Source organism: Balaenoptera borealis (genome assembly GCF_965194805.1).
Source record: "Balaenoptera borealis genome assembly, chromosome: 3".
NCBI classification, from domain to species: domain Eukaryota; kingdom Metazoa; phylum Chordata; class Mammalia; order Artiodactyla; family Balaenopteridae; genus Balaenoptera; species Balaenoptera borealis.
Window position 1 is genome coordinate 29,320,622 of NC_138866.1, and position 18,438 is coordinate 29,339,059.

An 18,438-nucleotide genomic window follows, 5' to 3' on the forward strand; every position below is an offset into this window, starting at 1 on the left:
CTGTACTTAGCATTTAATGTCTGTCTTTATTTTTTTTGAATTTTATTTAATTTATGTTTTTATACAGCAGGTTCTTATTAGTTATCCATTTTATACATATTAGTGTATATATGTCCATCCCAATCTCCCAATTCTGTCTCTTTAGATTGTCAACCATCTAAAGGCCGGATTGGTCGCTATTTGGTTCACCTCCTATGTACCTAGTTCTAACACGGTGGTCGTCACATAGCAGGTGCTCAGTAAATATTTGTTGAATGAATAAGTGGGTGAATGAGTTTCAGAGGTGGTTGATTCGGGGGTAGTACTTTTTGATGGAGGTGGATCCTCTGCTTGCCTTTTTTGGTAAGAAAATCCCAAAGACCTTGTCTTTCAAGGGACTTGAGATACTGTTTCTCCTTCCCACCATCATCTCCTGGGGGCTGGTCATGCATGGGTGTGAGTTTCTTCAGTTTTAATGGGCTGCCTGAGCACCCTTTCTTATGGGCTGGCCAGCCTGCGTCTGGCTCTGGTGGAGGAGATAGAAGGGGAATGTGGAGCTCCATTTGAATAAAGGCCAGTGGAACGCGGGTTGATTGTGCTGGTTATTTCTGTTTGTCCCCCCAGATCAGCCTTTTGCCCTTCTTTACGCTGCCCTGTGCCCCAGGAAGCTGACCTCAATGGCTGCATCAGTGAGGCTCCCTTGCCCTGTGGCTTCTGGTTGAGCTTGGCCAGTGGGAGGGCAGAGCAGGAAGACAGGGCAAGGAGAGAGAGGTTGGGTGTGTGTACCCGGGTTCTCTGGCCCGAGAGCCTTCCATGGCTCTCTCCAGGTCTTGCAAACACACTCTCTCTGTCCCTCCAGGGATAGCAGGGCTCCTGACCCCCCACTGTTAACTGCCCTGGTGCTTCCCCATTCCTTGTCCCCTAATTCCTATCCACACGTCTGTAAACTCCATACAGATGGGCCATTCGTTCCCCTGACCATTTGCTCCGGCACCACCCCCTCATGGTCTTGCACCCATCTTACCTGATACAGGGTAGGGACTATGCATCTAATCGCAGGGGGTATGAAGTACAGGGTCCGGGGAGAGGTGGGAGGAATATTTTGTAGTAAATCTGAGTATGATCGCCTGTACCTGAGGTTTCTGTTTTTAATGAAAAAAACCCCAAAAAACAAACCAAAAGACCCTCAACCACCCTCCTTTGGGTTCGGAGTTGGGGGAATTCTTGAGAAAGGGGTTCAGTTTCTCTCTCCGATTTCTCTCACGGGCAGGGCCGGCTCTGGCTGCCACTGCTCAGGTGGCCCCATGATCTCAAGCCCCACGAAGCCAATCAAACTCTGATGTCTTCAGAACAAATGCCCCAGTGTGCGGGCACTGCAGCTCCCAGCTGCTGATCAGGGGCCTGTTAGGCATCTGCTCTCGTTCTTTTTCTTCCCTGGGCTTCAGAGGCCTTTACTTCCCTGGTGGGTTGATAAGAACAGCCTCTCTGAGGTTGAAATAGCTTTTCATGGAGCAGACTGGAGCTGGGCAGCCAGCATGGCCGGGGGGAGGTCATGGAGTTGGCAGACAAGAGTTGGCATAGAGGGAGAGGATAATAAAACTTGAGGCCGACATTGGTGCACCGCTTTAGAGTTTTCAAAGTGCTTGAATGTAAAGGAACACATTTACGCTCCACAAAATGGCCTGGTGGGGTGCTCGGCATTGTCCCCCTCACTTTGTAGATGTGCAAAAGGGCTCGGGGATCCTTGAGCGCCTCGCCCAAAGTCACAGAGCCGGAGGGTGGCAGAAGCAGGACAGAGACGCAGGCCGTCTGACCCCGTGTTCTTCTGGCGCCCCTTCTGCCCTGTGTCCGCCGTCTCTGAGGCAGCAGGCAGGGCTGGGCTCTGGCTCTGGGACTGTGAATTGGAGATGGAAGAGCTGAACTCCAGTGTTCCTGTTCGGCCCGGAGGAGAGATCGCAGGCATCTTGAATCCTTGCCGGGGGCTGCGGTTCCCGCATGCCCTCAAGGGCCACCCTTCCTGTCCCTCCTTTCTCTCCTGTTTCCAGTGGCCTGACACTGCTTTCCTGTCCTTGTTTTTCAGAAGTGGAGCTGCCTCTGAAGAAAGATGGGTTCACCTCAGAGAGCACCACCCTGGAAGCCTTGCTCCGTGGTGAGGGGATCGAGAAGAAGGTGGACACCAGGGAGGAGGAAAACATCCAGGAAATACAGGTATTTGTGTGCTTGCGGGACGGGTTTGGGGGTGGCCCCCAAGCATCACCGTCGTGCTTCCGGAACTCCAGCCCCAGCTCTGGTTGTCCTCTCAAGGGCCAGGGCTGTGTCTCAACTTCCCACCACAACTGGGAAGCTGGCCTTGGTCTCCCTGTTAGTCCACTCAAAATGTAATTTTGGAGCCTACTGTGTGCCAGGCACCATGCGAGGTCCTGGGGACACAGTGGTGAGCGAAACTGACCATGTCCCCACCCGCCCCGGGAGCCAGCAGCCACAGCCCAGGCTTGGAAAGCTCGGTTGTCTGGGGCAGCCAGCCCCCACAGGGATCCCCACCGCACCCCTGCCTCACACCCCCTCCTCAGCTCTAGTTCACCGGCTGTCTTGTCCTTCCCCAGCACCACCCACCTCTCCTTCAAGGCCAGTTTAGAAGTCATCCCCCAGGCAGGGTTGGTGGCTCCCGTCCCCATGTGTTCACCACCCTCTGTGCACAGCATGGCCAAGGCCGCCACCACGCAGGGTCACCACGCAGGATTACAATGGTGCACTCTGACGGTGTCTTATTTATGTGTCTTGAGTCCCCATTGTTGAATTCAATGGTTGGCACAGAAGATTGTAATAATATTAATGAATATAAATATGAAATCGTAGTTTTTAATAATTAAACATAATGAAATTATTAAAATTAACTTACATTTGTATTACATTAATACTTTATATTAAAATTATATATTTTGTTATTCATATATTATACAATTGCATATTTATTAATTTTATATCCAATCTAATATTTACATATTAATTTATTAACATTGTAATTAAATGACTACCAGTAAAATGTTAGGTTTGCTTCGTCAGTACCACAGTGCATGGGTTCCGTCGAGTCAGAGACCGTGCCTTCGTGTTCACTGTTGTACCCTCGGGGCCTTGCATGTGCCCAGCAGAGTCTGGTCTCAATAAAGGCGTTGAATGAGTCAGTGAACGTGGCCTCCTTCTCCGCCATTCCTGCGTTCAGATGAATGGTCCAGTCTTTTCCATTTGGTCGTCACAACATGGCTTATATTTGTTCCCTCCTCTACTTGTCAGATCTACAGCCCTAGTAAAGATCCTTATTGACTGAAACCTTTATATGTCTGACACACCTTGGAGTTGTCTTCGACCCCTGTCTTTCTCTCACACCCAATATCCATTCATCAGGATTCCTGTCCACTGTGCCCTGTCAACACAAATCCAGAGCGTGGCCCCTTCTCACCACATCCACCGCTGCTGCCCTGGTCCAAGGCACTCACATCTCCTGTCTGAACGGTTGCGATTGCTTTCTAAGTAGTGCCCTGCTTGTGGCTGAGAGGGGGCCTTTCCTGTGCTCAAACCCTGCACTGGCCCCTGTTCTCCCGAGAAGAAGTCGCGGCCCTCTCACCTCTCTCTGACTCGCTGCTTCCTCTCTTCCTGGCTGACTCAGCTCCAGGCACACCGACCTTCGGCTACTCACGTACACACCAGGCGCGCTCCACCTCCGGCTGTGCTCTGGCTGCGTCCTCTGCCTCACGGCCCTCTCCCCATACGCCGGGCTCTCACCTTCACCGTCTTCAAGTTTTGGCTCCTGTCTCTTCTTCTCTGTGAAGTTTACCCTGACCACTGAAAGTAATACCACATCCTGTGCCCTCTCTGCCCCGCAGCACTCCCGACTCTCTTACTCTGCTTTCCTTTTCTTTTTCTTTTTCCCCATAGGTTTTATCAGCATCTAACATACTTCATAATTTACTGATTTATGATGCTATTGTTTATTTTCTGTTTTCTTCTAGTAGAATGTAAACTCCTCAAGAGCAGGAATCTTTGTCTCTCTTGCTTGCACCCCTTTGTATCTCAAGACCTAAACAGTGCCTGCACATAGTAGGTGCACAATAAATATTGCGTGGATGCACGAGTGAACAGATTCCTGTGAGTTGCCCGTCCCCAGTCTGTCCCCTCTCCACCATGTCCTACTTTGATAGCTGACCTTTCACCCCAAAACACAGTGCTGCTTGGGCCATGCCCTTGTTTAAAAAACTTGGCTAAAACACTTTTGTGTCTCGCTAAATAAATCTAAGGTGATGAGTGTGATCTTCTTGGGCCTCCTCTCTCCGCTCCTAACCTAGTTTTCAGGCTTATTTCCCACGATTCCTTTACTCCCTCTGTTCTCCAGCCTCCTTCCCTCCGTGCCTCTGGTCATGCTGTGCCCTTTATCTGGCGTGCCTTTTCTTCCATCACCACGTGTACAAATTCCACCCACCTATTAGGCTCAGCCCTGATACCACCTTCCCCATGAAGCCTTTCTTGATCACCCCCCACCCCCTAGTTCTCTTTTTACCGCTGGCATTTAGGGCACCTAGTACTTTCTTTTTCTTCTTCTTCTTTTTTTTTTTTTTTTTTGCTATTCATGTATTATCCCCCATTTTTGGACTTTTAGATCTTTGAAGTCACCGTCTGTCCCATCTGTATTGCCTGTTAAGAGTATTTTTGCTCAGTTGGGGTAATTTGACTGAGTCAATGGGTGGGACAGAACCATTGCCCAGAAGCCTTGATGCTCTAGAGACAGGCAGCCCTTTCCTTTTCGAGCTGGCGGTGGGTTCGAGTCCTTCTCAGGCAGCATTGGGCCAGTATACGGGTTGTCATTGTCGAATCATCATCATCACCATCATCCCCGATGTAACCAGAATGTCTACTATATGCAAAGCATGGGCCTACCACCTGCTGTGCTAGAAGCCGAAACCAGGACCAAAGCCAGATGAGTTTACATGTTTTTATTGGCTTTGATTATTAAAATAAAGTGCACATGTAACAAATGGACTGTTTTGTTCATTTTTCCATTCATTCATTCATTCCATCAAAGTTTATTGAGTGCCTCCTCTGAGCAGGCATTGTGCTGGGCTCTGGGGTAACAGCGAAACCAAGAGAGACCTGTCTGCTCTTCTCATACTTATTTTGTAGCATGACATACAGACAGAAAGCAAGTAAACGAACAAGTAAAATAACTGCATTTCAGGATAAATGCCATGAAAAGAACAGAGTATGAAGGCTCAGTACAAGAGGAGGGACAGATTCTAGGTAGCATCCTAAGGGAGACAAGGGCTATACCCCGGTCCTGTGAGATGAGAAGGAGCCAGCAAAGTGAGGAACCTGGGAAGGGCTTTCTGGGCGGAGGAACAGTGCTCTTGAAGGCATCGCGATAGTTCTGAGCACGTTGTGTGGAAAGAACAGACAGAGGCTGGTGTGGCTGGAGCACGGTGCCAGGGAGGGAAGGGCCGGGGAGGCACTTGGAGAGGTGGGCAGGGCCAGACCTGCAGGAGGCTGTTGGATTCATGGAACATGAAAAAGGAAGCCATTTGGAGGATTTTAACCAGGGCAGTGAATTTGTGTTTCCTTAAGACCCCTCTGGGTGCTGCATGGAAAGGAGACTGGATGCAGGGCCAGCAGTGCAAGGAGGGAAGTAGGAGAACTTTGCACTCTTCCAGCTGGAGATAATGGAATCTTTAAAGAGGAATTCCTCTGATACGCAAAAAAAAAAAAAAAGAGGAATTCCTTCTTTTTTAAAAAAGCACAACCACAAACGATCATTATCATCATCGTAAAGACTGGTTAGAGTAGCAGGGAGCAAAGTTGTTTTAAAATGTGTCTATTTTCCAGATAATGTCCTTGGACAGGGAATGCAAGTGTGTCACGGGGGATGAGCTGCATCTCTAGTGGGACACCCCTGCCCTTCATTCCTAATACAGGATGGTCCCTCTGCTTCCTGAGCCCTGAATACGGGCTTTGTTTGTTAGGAACTCCTGGCTTCTCCCAAGTTGTGTAGAGAGGCTTCTGGTGTCAGGGCCACGTCGCAGGAAATGCAGAAACACAGGAAATGCTGCTGTCACATGTGAGGCCTAGGGCTCGGACCAGAGGTTCTAGAGACACAGGGAAGCCAGTGGGAAGAGGGAGGGAGAAGTCAGTTTTCTCCGGGATGTTGAGGCTGTGCAGCACGTCTAGGGACTAGTGCAGCTGCCTTCACCAGCTTTCACCTTCCAACCCAGAGTCCATGTTGCAGGTAATAAATACCTTCATAATAAAAAATGAGAGTGGCATCAGAATTGCGCTGAGATGCCAGAGGCAATGATCTTTAAATTCGAGACACTTGGAACTTACCATGATTAAATGGCTTCAACACCCAGAGAGTTTGCAAGATGGCTATACAAACAGCAACAGTTGTCGTAAGAACGACACCTTGTATTTATGCTACATCTTTTCACCAAAGGCTGCAGAGCGTCTGACTTGTCATTGTCTCACTAGTGTTCCCCCCTACGGTTCAGGAAGCCAAGGCGCAGGAAGGCTAGGACTCTTGCTGTGGACCCGGGCCAGCGTTTCCTAGCTGTGGGCCAAAGGTCGTGTCTGGCAGATGCCGTTGCTTCTCTGTTAGGTGGCTAAGGTTGTCCCAGAGAGCCTAAGTGCTATCAGCTGATGGCTTCCCATATAAACCTGGTAGAGAAGCCAGAGAAGAATTTACTAGACCTATTTTGAGTTCTTTGGGAGGATTTGGCAATTAGCAATATCCTGACCCCTGCGATGGGAATGGAACTCTCTGACAAGAAGGCAATGGGAGAAGGTCATTGGAAACTCACCCCTGGGCTTCCTGCTTTGAGGACAGGCCAAGGGCATTGTCCAGGAGGCCACTGGAACAGTGATGGTGATACCAGAAGTCAGTACCATGCATGCTGCTTTCTAAGTCTTTTTAAAAAAATTATTTAGCAGCATGAATTTTTTTTTTCAATTTTATTAATTTTTATTTTTTGTCTGTGTTGGGTCTTCATTGTTGTGCACGGGCTTTCTCTAGTTGCAGTGAGCAGGGGCTACTCTTTGTTGCAGGGTGCGGGCTTCTCATTGCAGTGGCTTCTCTTTTTGTAGAGCACGGGCTGTAGGCGCGCGGGCTCAGTAGTTGTGGCTCGTGGGCTCTAGAGCGCAGGCTCAGTAGTTGTGGCGCACGGGCTTAGTTGCTCCGTGGCATGTGGGATCTTCCTGGACCAGGGCTCGAACCCATGTCCCCTGCATTGGCAGGCGGATTCTTAACCACTGTGCCACGAGGGAAGTCCCGCTTTCTAAGTCTTTTCATAGCTTGTGTGATTGTCACACTATTACCACAAGGATGGGTGGTTGCTGTTGTCCTGTATAACTTGGTGCCCACCCACCTTTCTAGCTTCATCTTAGACCAGTCTCTTCCTGAGCCACTGAGCTCTGGTCACACTGGCCTCTTCATGCTCTCTGGACAAGCCATATTCCCCTCCCTGCTTCAGGGAGTTTGCTCATGCTGTTCCCTTTGCGTAGAATACTTTCCCTCCTCTCCTCCCTTTGGTCCCTGTTCCCAAGGTTAGTGTCTGTCTATCCTTTACATCTCAACTTCCTTAGTTCACTTCCACAGGTAAGCCTTACCTGACCTCAGATTAGGTAAAGGTCCCTTCTAACAACCTCTCATAGCACCTTGAACTTGCCTATCACTGTTTTCATAGCAGTTGTAATTATATGGTTATGTATGTTGTTTGAATCTGTCCTTCCTTCATTAGACTGTAGAGTCCCCTTGGGGCCAGGACTGTAGCCATTTTTTGGCTTATCTAGCACAGTACCTGCCATGTAGTCAGCCCTAGACAAATGTTTGTTGATTGAATGAATGAGTTCCTATTTTATAATTGGGGAAACTGAGGCATGAAGCGATGATGACTCACCCAAGGCCACAGAGTGAGCTTATAAAGAAGCCCCCAGGGCTCCTGACATGGAATCCATGGGCTCCCCTTCCCCTTATCCCACTTCCACTCTGGGGGGCTGGGTCCTCTGCCACAGTCTCTTATCCCTCCCTTAAACCTAGAGATACGCACCTTATTTCCCCTTTCCTCCCCTCCGCCAAAGCCAGTGAGGTGCTCAGGTCCTATAGGAAGTACTGCAATATGCCTTGGACTTCTCAGACACAAGGGCTGAGAGAGAAATGGGAAACTCTGAGCTGATGAACCTGACCTTGCTTTGGTCGTGGATTCTGCTCTATGATCTTGAGCAGTCGAAACTGTTTTCAGCCTCAGTTTATTTACCTGTAAAATGGAAATTGGATTCTCTGCTGCAGTGTGACTCACGGGGCTGTTGGAGAGAGAGAATTAAATTTATGATCTTTGAGCTCCATTACAAGTAATGTGCTGTAACGAAAATCCATTACTCTTAAAAAAATAACAATGGAAGATTATGAATAACACATTCATGTCAAATTCTGGTCAGATGGAGAGGAAGTTACTTGTTTTCATCAAACAGGGCAGGATTCCAGAATGCCAGGGAAAGGAGAAACATATTTTCATATATTTGAGGTGGCCCTTTAGGAACAAAAGGAAAATTACATGAAAGTAAGTTTTGACCAGACATCTTGGGCCCACGTAGAAGGGTACCCCTACCAGAGTATTCTCTTTTTAGAAAACATTTCTTGGGCAAAAAAGAGTTGAAAAAGGTCGGTGTTCTAGGAGGAGTCGGCTGGAAGGGTCCCAGGAGAGAGAGTTGGTACCGCCAAGAGCTCCAATTCCTGGCCAGCATTTTGGAGGCCTAGCTTCCCAAGCCATGGCAGCATCTTCACTGTGTTAAAAAACAACACCAAAACAGAACACCCTCCAAATTACCCTCTGATGGTTTTCTCCTTTGCATTTTATTTCTCAATGCTTCTATTTTCTTGTCATTTCAGAGGGTTTTGGAAAATGATGAAAATGTAGAAGAAGGAAATGAAGAAGAGGATTTAGAAGAAGATATTCCCAAGCGGAAAAATCGGACCAGAGGACGGGTAAGCCGTGAGGGAGGAAAGAGATCAGGGAGGCCGGGGCCTGGCAAACAACTGGTCCCTAGATTCAAAGTCCCACTGCAGCTAGATAGAGGGTGTATCCATGGTCTTCCTTGCAGGACACCTAGAGAGGAAACCTCCAGAAGAGTTCTGGTTCTCAAGTGATAGCCTGCAAGAGTTTAGAGCTGGCAAGAGGGAGAGAAGAGGCAGACGGTGCCCCGAGGGGATGGTGCGGGTCTGGGGAAGGTGGAGGTTGAGGTGTGGGTGAGGGTGGGGGATGAGGAGAACGTGACTGCTGTCCCCATTCCTCAGTCATAGAACAAGGCGGGAAGTGTCCCGTCCCTGGGGCTGCCCCAGAATGACAGGGTCAGGATACCTGCTTTGGGGTATGTTTCACTAGGCAGAGAGTGGAAGCAAACTGGGAAAGCATGGGGGCCGCAGCTGATGGTTACCAAGCCAGTGTGGCAGGGGCTTTGGAGGCCTGTGGGCCTGGAATGTGACAAGAAAAGGCCAGAAGCCTGGGGAATGGCAGAGGGGAAATCCATGGTGGAAGGAATAAAAATATGAGGGTGACTCTTAAGCGGAGGGAGCCAAGCCTGAGTGGTGCTCTCTGGCATTCGGGGTGGTCCTCCAGAGTCCTCACGTTCAAGCCCAGAGGGGTTTTCTGTGATTACCTTCAGGGGTCTGCAGGAGTATCTGACAAAAACCAGATGAAGCGGGACCTGCGGGGATGAAGTGCTGCTTTCCATCTGGAGAATTAACTCTCTGAGGCCTGTCTGGCTCCTTCAGGCTCTAGGCGGGATGCTTACCCCTCCCGTGGACGAGAGGCTAGTCCTGGATGCCCTCCGAGCTTGGGTCCAGTGATAATTATGGCAAGCCTCTCTATTCCTGTGGTTCTTGTGTCTGCGTACACATCAGAAACACCACGAGAGCCTATCGAAATGCAAATCTGCAGGACCCACTCCCAGAAGTTCTGATTTAGGAAGTCTGGGGTAGGGTCTGGAGAGCTGTATTATAAGCAAGTTCCTAGGTGACTGGTGCAAGCGGCCTAGCAGTGCCCATGCTGAGCTAAGATGCTCCGACTTGGACAGGAGCTGGAATTTCTCAGTCTGGACGGGGCGGTCCTCTGATGCTGCACACCTTATAGAGTCACGACTCAGCTTCAGCCATGATCAGTGTTTTGACACTCTTGTTTAATCTTTTCTTTACTCTCACTTTTGGTTGGTTTGCATGTTTGTGGGATTTGTGTGTGTGTGTGGAATATTTGAATGCAAGCCCCTAGACATTTTTTCATTTAACCTGTACATACCTCAATGTATATCTCTAACAGGTATCATTATCATACCCAATAAAAATAACGATTCTAATATCTACTATCCAGTCCCTGATCCTTTCCCCCTGATTTTCTCAAAAATGCCTTTTTATAGTTGGTTTGTTTGAAACTTAGGTCTCTTGTATTCTATAACATACTTCTTCCTTGCTACTCCCTACCACATACATATTTTTTTTTTCTCCATGCCATTTATTTGTTGAAGAACTTGGGTGGTTGGTCTTGTGGAATTTCTCATATTCTAGATTTGGCCGACTGGTGGTGTTTGATGTGTCCCTCAATCCTCTTTATCTCCTGAAAACTGGTGATCTGATGAGAGACTTGATTAGATTTGGGATATTTGTGTGTGTGTGTAAATATTTTTTGGTGGGGCTAGACTCTTTCTTAGGTGTGATGTGTGCTTCTTATTGCTTCACATCTGGAGGTGTATGCTGTCCACTCGTTCTGCTTTCAGTAGTGGTAAAATTGATCCGTGGATTTGGGTGTTGTCAGCCAGATCTCTCCTTAGAAAGTGCCCCATCACTTTTTCACCTAATCATCTTAGTGGCCCCTGATGAACTTGCCTGGACCCATGCCTTCTTTGGGGGTTACAAAATAATGGATATCTTATTCCATCATTAAAGGAGGCTTTAGAATGTGGAGTTTCTGGGCCTTTTGTGAACTCCAATTGCTGTGTACCTCCAGGCCTGCTTCCAACCCTTGTCTCAGCCCAAACCAAACTTACTCGAGTAGATGATGGAGAATGGTCGTCTTTACATCTTCTCCACTCCCAACTGAAATCTAGGCATTGAACTTGTAGTCGGCAAATACGAATTGGGTGTCTTCTCTGTAAGAACACCAGCAGAAGCGGCAGCAACAGCCATTTGTACTTACTGTATACTTCCTATACATCAGGCAGTGTGATGAGCTCTTCCCAATAAGAGCTACGTTACTGGAATACACCACAGTGCATCATAAACACGATAGGTTGATAGCGATATCATAAACACGATATCGATAGTGACAATAGGTCCTTTATACTGCATTCTCTATTTCTGCACGGTCCTTTACAGCAGCCACTGGCCACATGTGGGTGGCTACCAAGCACTTGACATGTTGCTAATTCAAATTGAAATGTGGTGTAGGTGTAAAATATTCACCATATTTCAAAGATATAGTAGGAAAAGAATGGTGAACATTTCATTAATATTTTTGTATTGATTACATGTTGAAACGGTAATACTTTGGATAGACTGGATTAAATAAAATGTATTACTAAAATTAATGGCATCTGTTTCTGTTTTTACTCTTTTTTAAAAATGTGGCTACTGGAAAATTTAAAATGACATGTGACCCCCCATTATATTTATCTTGGACAGCACTGCTTCTTTCATTCCCATACGTGGGTATTATTACTCCTAGAGAGGTTAAGGAACCTGTTCAAGGACAACCAACCTAGTAAGGAAGAAGCTAGGACTTGAACACAGGTCTGTGCTTTTTCTACTGGGTCACACGTGGCCCAGTGCCCAGCATGTGGCCACTGACCATTTTGTTGAATGAATGAATGAATGATGGAAAAAGAACAGAAAGTCATATTCCAGATTTATGGGAGCTGAGAAAAGGCCTGAACACAGCGAGGGGGCTGGATGGGGCCTAGACTAGCTCTGGGCCCACCCGAGGCTGGCTAAGGGGCAGTCAAACGGCTCTACGTTGTGCAGTGACATTGTAGACATCCATGGTGGGAGCCATGGAAGGACCTGGAAAGTGCAGGTGAGCCTACCTGTGCTGGAATAAGGTATGGAGCTGCTTAACCCACAGGCTCAATGAAGCTACCCTTTAAGGTGTATTCAAGCTGCCACTGGCTCCTGGAGGAGAGTCACTCCGTTTCTGTTGTCGGGACTGAGAGGCAGTCTGAGGCTGTACATCTCAGTATGTGGCCCTTGGGCCACAGCATCAGTGTCACCTGGGAGCTTGTTAGAAATGCAGACCCCCAGACTCCACCCTAGGTGGGCTGAATTAGAGTCTGCAGTTTAACAGGACTCCCAGGTGCCCTGTGTGTTCATTGAGGAAGTCAGGGCTAAGGTAGTAATGACGAGAACAGTCTCTGCTTTGTTTGAACCGTGAGTTCAAATCCCAGCTCTACCACTTACTAGACTTTGGGTGGTTTAGGTAACCTCTGTGACCCTGACCAGATTGAATAAGTATGCTGGGTCTCAGTTTCTTCATCATTAAAATTGGGGTAGTAATACACAGCCAATTTTGAGTGCTTAATAAAGGCTAGATATTATTAGGAGGGTGCAAGCAAAGGGAACAACTCTCAGAACCTTGACAATGGAGAGTCCCTGAGGGGTGAGAGAAATTGAGACCCAACAATGAATAATTGTATCTGTAGTAACTTTAGCCCAACAAATCAAAGCTCTTTAAAGTTCATGGAATTCCTGTGAGTCATCCATGTGAGTATTATCAATCAGTTGATCAATCAGTAAGTGTTTATGATGCACTGTGGTGTAGTCCAGTACTTCCAAACTTTAATGTGCATATAAAGCACCTGGTGATCTTGTTCAAGTGCAAATTCTGATGCAGTAGGTCTGGTGGGTGGGGACTGAGATCTCGCTTGGTTAACAAGATCCCAGGTGATGCCAGTGCTGCTGGTCTGAGCACCTCTCTTTAAATGGCAAGAGTGTAGAGCAGTGGTTCTCAATTTTTTTTTTGGTCTCAGGGATTCTTTACTTACAAATTACTGAGAGCCCCAAAAGCTATTGTTCTGGTGGGTTGTAACTAGTGATACTTCCCATATTAGAAATCAAAACAGAAAAAACATTAAATTTAAGAATACACGAGCACACAGAGTGATGACATCATTGTGTCGTGTAGCCTCTCGAAAACTCCACTGTGTACTTGTGAGAGAATGAGAGTGAAAACTTTCAAATAACATTTTAGTACTATTACAAAAATAGTTTTGACACTGGAGACTCCCTGAAAGGGTCTCAGGGACCTCCAAGGATCCCTTGACCACTATTTGAGAACAACAGGTATAGAGCAACTAGCTCTCTGCTCGGGACTGAGTCTGTCCCAATTGAGAGTCTTTTAGTTGTAGGAAACTCAACAGCTTAAGCGAAAGTGGGAAGTATTTGAAAAGCCGCTGAGCCATTGTCCCATATTTGAGCAATTTTTGAAGATTCAGGAAGGACAAGATGGTGGCGGGGATTTAGGATTGGGAAAGAGTAAGGAACCCAGGCAGCTCTGGCCTCTACTTCTCCTTCCTTTACTCTTCTCTTGCAGGATCGCCTCTCCTGCTTCTCTGTGCATGTGGCCCCATAGTTCCTGAATTTATGGGTCCCCCAAGTGACCTGTACTAACTAGAGTCACTGTTTCCCAATTCAGAGTACCTTGGGGGTAGAATCTGATTGGCCCAGCTTGGGTCACATGTCTACTCCTGAGCCAGCCAATCAACGGTGGCCAGTAGGGCAGGACTGTGTGGTGCAGTCATGGCAGCCATGGCCCACCAGTGTGTGAATGGGGAGGTGGAATGGGGAGGAGTGGAGTCAGATGAGCAGTTCTCAGAGAGGGAGGATGGTTTCTTTTGGACATCAGCTTCAAAGTTTTCTGTAACAGATTCTGGAAATCTGGGCCTCCGCCTTCTACTGGCTCTGTGACTATGGGCAAATCATGAACCCTCTCAGAACCTGTTTCATCAAGTGCCAAATGGGAATAATATTACTTGGTTAAACTCAGATGGTATTGTAGGAATTAACTGAGCTAATATATGTGAAAGAGCTTTGGATGCTGTGTGCCTAGCATAGTGCTAAATGTCACGGGTTCATAATAAGGTATGAAGTGCCATCTTTGTCCTCAAGGACCTTGGAATTAAATTGAGGAGAAAATGCTAATAGTCATGATACAATTAGAAAGCAGCAGGCTTCTGACCGTGCACTTACCAAATGCAATAAGAGTTCAGAGGAAAGAGCAATCAACTGGGCAAGGAGGGGAAATAATTTATTGAGTACTTCCTGAAGACCTAGCTCTGTCCCCTGTGCTTTCACACCCCCTTATTAGCACTACAACAACTCTGCAATAAAGATGTTGCTATGCCCATTTTACAGCTGAGAAAACTAACGCTTAGAGAAGTAACTTGTTCAAAAACACATGCTAGTGTTTAAACCTATGTTTGTCTGACTTTAAAGCTGATGCTTTACTCATCAGTGTGGCAAGAGGAAGATTCTTGGAGGTGTGGCATGTTAGCAAGGCTAAAGCATGGACCAGATGTGGATGGGCAGAGTAGAGGCTGATCCATGACCAGGATCAATCAAAACAAAGACTTGGACGTAGCATCAGCATGATGTGATCCTGGTAGGACTGGCACTAGGTCGTCAGTGGATATGTCAGTGGGCTTTGGATGGCAGTGAATGAATGGATGACCATGGGCTCCCGTCCTTCACTCCTTTTGTCTAATTGGTCTGAGACTCATGCAGGATGGATTGGGTAGGGCAACACAGAGGTAGAACCCCAGCTGGCGGCTTCTTTGAGCAGTTCAGGGGTTAATTGATGAGCTCCTGGATTAAGATGTGGAATAGAAGGGAAATGCAAAGCCTGAGATGGCTTTTGAAGGAAGACACAATAGCACTTGGATACAGAGAATGAAGAAGAAGAACCAAAGATGATTAACTCACTGACCAGCCGACTGATGGATTGATTCATTTATGCAGCAAACATTTATTAAGTGCTGCTTAGGTGACTGGCCCTGTGCCAGGTTCCAAGTATAACGGTCACCCAAATAGACGTTTTCCACCCTTATGTGGGAGAGATGGAAAACCAACAAGTACACCAAGTATAACGTCAGACAATGCTAAGTGCTATGACATGAAGCAGGGTAGGGGTAAGAGATGGAGGGGATGAGTGAACATGCATTGGTCAGGAGGGCTTCTCTGAGGAGGTGACATTTGAGCAAGACAAGTAGGATTCCGAGTTTCCAAGCTTGAAATGTTCCAGGAGACTAGAAGTGTGCTCCAGCCACAGGAGGCGTCCCTTGCCTGTCCCCTCAATGCCCTATAGCCACAATCCCCATTTTGCAGTTGAGGAAACTGAGGTGCAGGGAGAGAGTGGGTGCAGCAGCCGCCCTGCCGGCAGCCCTGCAGAGTGCGATGAAACCCTGGCTCTCGGCAGGGCCCCCGCTTCCTGCTGGCTGCTCCCAGCTCCAGCTCTCCTCCTCTTCTCCTGGGTGGTATTTTTAGTCTCCCAGAACCCCCTCCCTGAGTCTGCTGTTGCCTCTGTCATTCTGCTTGACTTGCTTTCACCTGCTCCCAGGCGCCTGTGACAGGGCTGCGGGCTGCACACGTCAAGCTGTCCCCGGCTTCTCCAAGGGGGGATGCGGGGGGGGGGGGCGCGGGCAGCTGAGGGTGACCACCCTCAACGTGGGCAGGCGGGGAGGCCTGTCAGTGCCTCGGGGTGACTGCCAGTGCCGCACAGCTCCCTCTTGGGGTCAACTCTGAGTAATGAGGGCGAGGGGAGGGGACTGCGGGCTGGTGCGTGTGGAGGGGTGGGGGGTGGGGAGGCTAGGAGGGAAAGCGCCCTGGAGGGGAGGGAAGGAGGGAGGTGGAACTTTGTAATTTGTTTTGGAAAGAGACAGCCGAGGAGGTGGTGGCCTTGGTAGCTTGGCAGGTGGTGTTGATTGTGAAGGGTGTGTTTCTGGGGAGAGAGTGAGCCCCGTAGGGCTGGCGTACAGGCCTTTCCACTGTGACATCCCCAGGGAAACTGTGTGTGTGTGTGTGTGTGTGTGTGTGTGTGTGTGCGCGCGCACCTCAAGGCCTTTTGACCATGAAGTCCCCCCGGGGGTCACTTTTCCAGACCAGGCCCCTGGGACTGCCCCATTTCCCCTGCACACCAGATGTTGCCATGTTTTATTTCTCATCTGCTGCACCTTCTTCTCTGTCTCCAAAGACCCCAGCAGGCCCTTTCCTTGGTTGGGAGTTTACTGCTACTCATTACCAGAGAATGACCTGGAGGAAGCTAGGGTGCTACCCATGTGACCGGTGTGGGACTTACAAAGGTCTAAAAATAAACCTTGCCATGTTCTTGTAGCCACTGTCCTGGGGCTGCCCAGCCGCCAGCTCCCTCTCTGGCTGCTCTTATCTATCCTTGGAGGTAGAGCCCATCCCACCCTCACCCCAGATGATGCTGGCCTCTCTGGAGATGCACACAGGGTGGGGGTATCAAGAGTCCAGCCCCAGGAGAGTGTCAGGTGTCAAGGTCTCTGCCACTGGCTGGAGCCCCGAGGCAGACCACACAGGGGGGCCTCAGTGGAAGCTTGCCCCATGGAGTAGGCCGAGCAGCGGGGAGGGGTGCTCACGCCCTGATGCTGGGCCTGGCTGCCTCTTTTTTTTTTTTTTAAAGCATTTTCTGGTCTATCTCATCTTTTTTTTAAATTTATTTTATTTTTGGCTGTGTTGGGTCTTCATTGCTGTGCGTGGGCTTTCTCTAGTTGTGGCGAGCGGGGGCTACTCTTCACTACGGTGCGGTGGGCTTCTCATTGTGGTGGCTTCTCTTGTTGCGGAACATGAGCTCTAGGCATGCGGGCTTCAGTAGCTGTGGCACACGCGGGCTCAGTAGTTGTGGCTCGCGGGCTCTAGAGTGCAGGCTCGTGGGCTTAGCCGCTCCGAGGCATGTGGGATCTTCCTGGACCAGGGCTCGAACCGTGCCCCCCGCGTTGGCAGGCGGATTCTTAACCACTGTGCCACCAGGGAAGCCCTGGCTGCCTCTTGAGAGACTTGAGCTGGAGGGGAGTGTGAACACAGGAGTCTGGGGTGATAGCTGCAATTACGCTACTTGCTCTAATTTGCCCATTATCTGGGCAGCTGAGGGGAGCTGGGTTGGCACCCACATGTGGTGTCAGCGAAGCTGGAAGGCTAAGGAGCTGGAGGAACAGTAGAGGATGGGAATTCTGACTGCTCAAGGCTTTGCAGTCAGACTGTCCTGAGTTTGCGTCCTGGCTCTGCACTTAGTGAGCAAGTGACCTTGGGGAAGCTACTTAACCTCTCTGTTGCCTCAGTCTCCTAAGTCTGTAAAATGGAGATAATAGTAGCACCTGCTTCTTGGAGTTGTGAGGATTTAATGAAGTGATACGGGTGAGTAGCTGAGTGATTTGGGCAAGGTATCTAGCATCTCTGGGCCTCAGTTTCCTGGCCTGTAAAATGGGGTTGGTATATGAGAGACTACAAATGTAGTATAAGGTTGAATGAGGAGATATGGGTGAAGCGCTCAGGGCCTCACAGAAAACGTGCTCAGGAACCGTAGTGATTGTCAGCATAACAAGCATCCCAATATTCCCGTGTCTCCCCAGGCCCGTGGCTCTACAGGTGGCAGAAGGAGGCACGACGCCGCCTCTCAGGAAGACCACGACAAACCTTACGTCTGTGACAGTGAGTATGGCAGACGCCGCCTTCCTGCCCGGGCCCCATGCTTCCTGTGCCCCAGCCTCAGGCTCGCTGGCTCCTCCTCTCGGGCCTGCCTGCTGCTGCCTCACCGCAGGCACCCCCTGACCTCCTCCTGTTGCTGCTCCAGGCCCTGGTGTTGCTTGCAGGAGGGAGAAGCAAGCTCGGGAGGCCTCCTGGCCCCGTGCTCCTCTCCCTGCAGTGCCCTCCTTCGTGGCTTTCCTCCGGCTCTCTCTCTCTCACTCTCTGTCTCCTTAAGGTTCATCCTCTCTTTCTTTCTCTGTTTCAGAGAATTCAAACAAAAGCATAACTCAAAATCCTCCGACAAAGGTACTTGGCTCCTGTGGCTTTTCATTTGTTTCCCTTTAACTTCCTTTCTCTTTCTCGCTCTCCTGTCCTAGGTGGGGCAGGTTATGAATCTTTCTCTGACCATGACTTAGTTTAATAAATGGCCCTCAATCCATCTCCAGCTTCTCTTGCTTGCTTCTGAAACATCTTTGGTCAAGCGACTGCCCAGCTCCTGGGTTTAGGGTCTGCAGACAGAGCGGGGGAGGGGCCGAGGGGCAGAGCAGCGGGGGCGGTGGCAGCGGGTGGACCTCCAGAGACCTGCAGCTTTCCGAGGGATTGCTGTCAGCTTGAGAGAGCTTTTGTCTTTCTCACCTATGGGAGCACTGGGGGGTGGATTTAAAAGCCTTGCCTTAGGGACT

The 18,438-nt window shown here is 49.0% G+C and overlaps 1 protein-coding gene across 11 annotated transcripts in view; it reads left to right on the plus strand.

The window, feature by feature from the left end:
* DPF3 (double PHD fingers 3) overlaps positions 1 to 18,438 on the plus strand; it is a 277,931-nt gene that overhangs the window by 157,632 nt on the left and 101,861 nt on the right. For all 11 annotated transcript variants that reach the window (XR_014242371.1, XR_014242372.1, XR_014242373.1 and 8 more), the window contains exons 4-6: positions 2,060 to 2,187; positions 8,903 to 8,998; positions 17,641 to 17,719. Coding sequence is in view for 7 of the 11 variants with exons in the window: in XM_082384351.1 (XP_082240477.1) it covers positions 2,060 to 2,187; positions 8,903 to 8,998; positions 17,641 to 17,719 (303 nt within the window). In the remaining 4 variants the exon portion in view is untranslated. The remainder of the gene's footprint in view (positions 1 to 2,059; positions 2,188 to 8,902; positions 8,999 to 17,640; positions 17,720 to 18,438) is intronic.